A 1,606-nucleotide genomic window follows, 5' to 3' on the forward strand; every position below is an offset into this window, starting at 1 on the left:
GAAGAGGAGTGGAGAAAAAAGGAACATAAAAAGTATTTGAAGAAACATTGGATGAAAACTTCTCAGATTTCAAAGATTACACATTCAAGAAGCTCAATGAATTCCAAGTAGCACAAACTCAAAGATATTTACAGCTAGAGAGGTCATAGAAAAACTACTGAAAGCCAAAGCCAAAGAGAGAAGCCCAAAAACAGCGAGAAGAAAATTATATTCCTTATATAAAGAAACCACAATAAAATTAACAGCTGATTTCTAATCAGAAACAGTGGAGACAAGAAGGCAGTCTTATGACATATTCAAAGTGCTGAGGGAAAGAAATTCAACCTAGGATTCTAAGAATCATTTCACCATAGCAACAGCTCATGACAACACTTTGTCCTCCCCAACTTCCAAGTGTCCCTTCAAGTCTTCTGCTGTAAGCTCTGCTGAAGGGAACGGTGTGGGAGAGCTCTTGAGCTGACACTATGGGGGACGGAGGAGGTGACAGATTCGAAGGTATGAGCATTGACTACCTTAAACGGGAGTTATCGGAAGAAATCCATATGAAAGACTTACTGCAAATCTCAATACTTGAAATAAGACAAAAGATAGTGAAACTGGAAGACAAACTCAGTTCTAACTATGAAGGCAGTGAATGGAAAGCCTGTTATGAGGCACAACTTGAACTGAATAATCAACTACAAAAGCAAATTGCTAGTCTCAGAGAGAAAGTGGAAAAAATCCGTGGAAATCCTTCAGCTAGACTATCTTCTATTCGTGTCTATGAACGGATGTCAGTGGAATCATTAAGTACATTACTTAAACAGCTAGAAAAAGAAAAAAGGAGGCTTGTAAGTCAAGTGAGAGAGTGTGCACTTAGACTGGAACGAGAATCAAAGGCTTACCACAAGGTGAAGGATGAATGTCGTATGTACCTAGCTAAAATGTCTCAGCTCTCTGGCTCACTCCAGTCTTCTAAAGGACAACCAGTGAATCTGCATAGAATGAAAGAGGATCCAGTGAAAATAGGGAGATCTAATCCTGCTAATCAGAAGATGGTAAATGCCAAGAGAGGCCCAGCAAAAAAGATTACAAGATCAAATCATCTTCCAAAACTCAATCCATGATTCCAGAACTGGATGGAGTTCTCTATGTCTTCCCTTTTTTCATTTGTAATATTCAAACTGTGAAGTTACTGTTCAACACATTTTTCAGGAAATGAGGTAGATGAGAAAGAGCTATTAAACCTCTTTAAGCTCCTCTTCCAGTAGTGTGTTCTTTTGTCTACCTAAAAGAAATTTTCTTAGTAATTTAGTCTAGTTACAAAAATTATTTTAGAAAGTAATTTTAGTGACCCTAAAATATGTAGTAGCAGTGTTTGTGATTCATAAAATATCCTAGGAAACCTGAATGCTGTTATCTTACACTTGATTTTAATAATACATCCTTTATCTACTCTGATACTAATATTGTTATTATAATTGGTTTATAGTTGGCTGTTAGCTTAAATATGTGAGTTCATCAAAACTGTGTGCTATTTTAGGCTATATCATGCTCATTTTTTAAAACCCAAGGTTTAAGTAAAGCTACAAACCAAACGCATTTTCAACTTTGACTTGAAGCATCA

The 1,606-nt window shown here is 36.4% G+C and overlaps 1 protein-coding gene across 1 annotated transcript; it reads left to right on the top strand.

The window, feature by feature from the left end:
* The first annotated feature begins 377 nt into the window (after positions 1 to 377).
* On the top strand, positions 378 to 1,106 carry CCDC169 (coiled-coil domain containing 169). The gene has a single exon (XM_006065652.3). The coding sequence runs from the start codon at positions 465 to 467 to the stop codon at positions 1,104 to 1,106; it is 642 nt and encodes a 213-aa protein (XP_006065714.1). The 5' UTR covers positions 378 to 464.
* The last annotated feature ends 500 nt before the right edge of the window (positions 1,107 to 1,606 follow it).

This window comes from Bubalus bubalis, chromosome X (genome assembly GCF_019923935.1).
Source record: "Bubalus bubalis isolate 160015118507 breed Murrah chromosome X, NDDB_SH_1, whole genome shotgun sequence".
Classification (NCBI taxonomy): Eukaryota; Metazoa; Chordata; class Mammalia; order Artiodactyla; family Bovidae; genus Bubalus; species Bubalus bubalis.

Excerpts from the sequence above, each read along its gene's own strand:
- CCDC169 (XM_006065652.3), top strand. The coding sequence starts at position 465 with ATGGGGGACGGAGGAGGTGACAGATTCGAAGGTATGAGCATTGACTAC.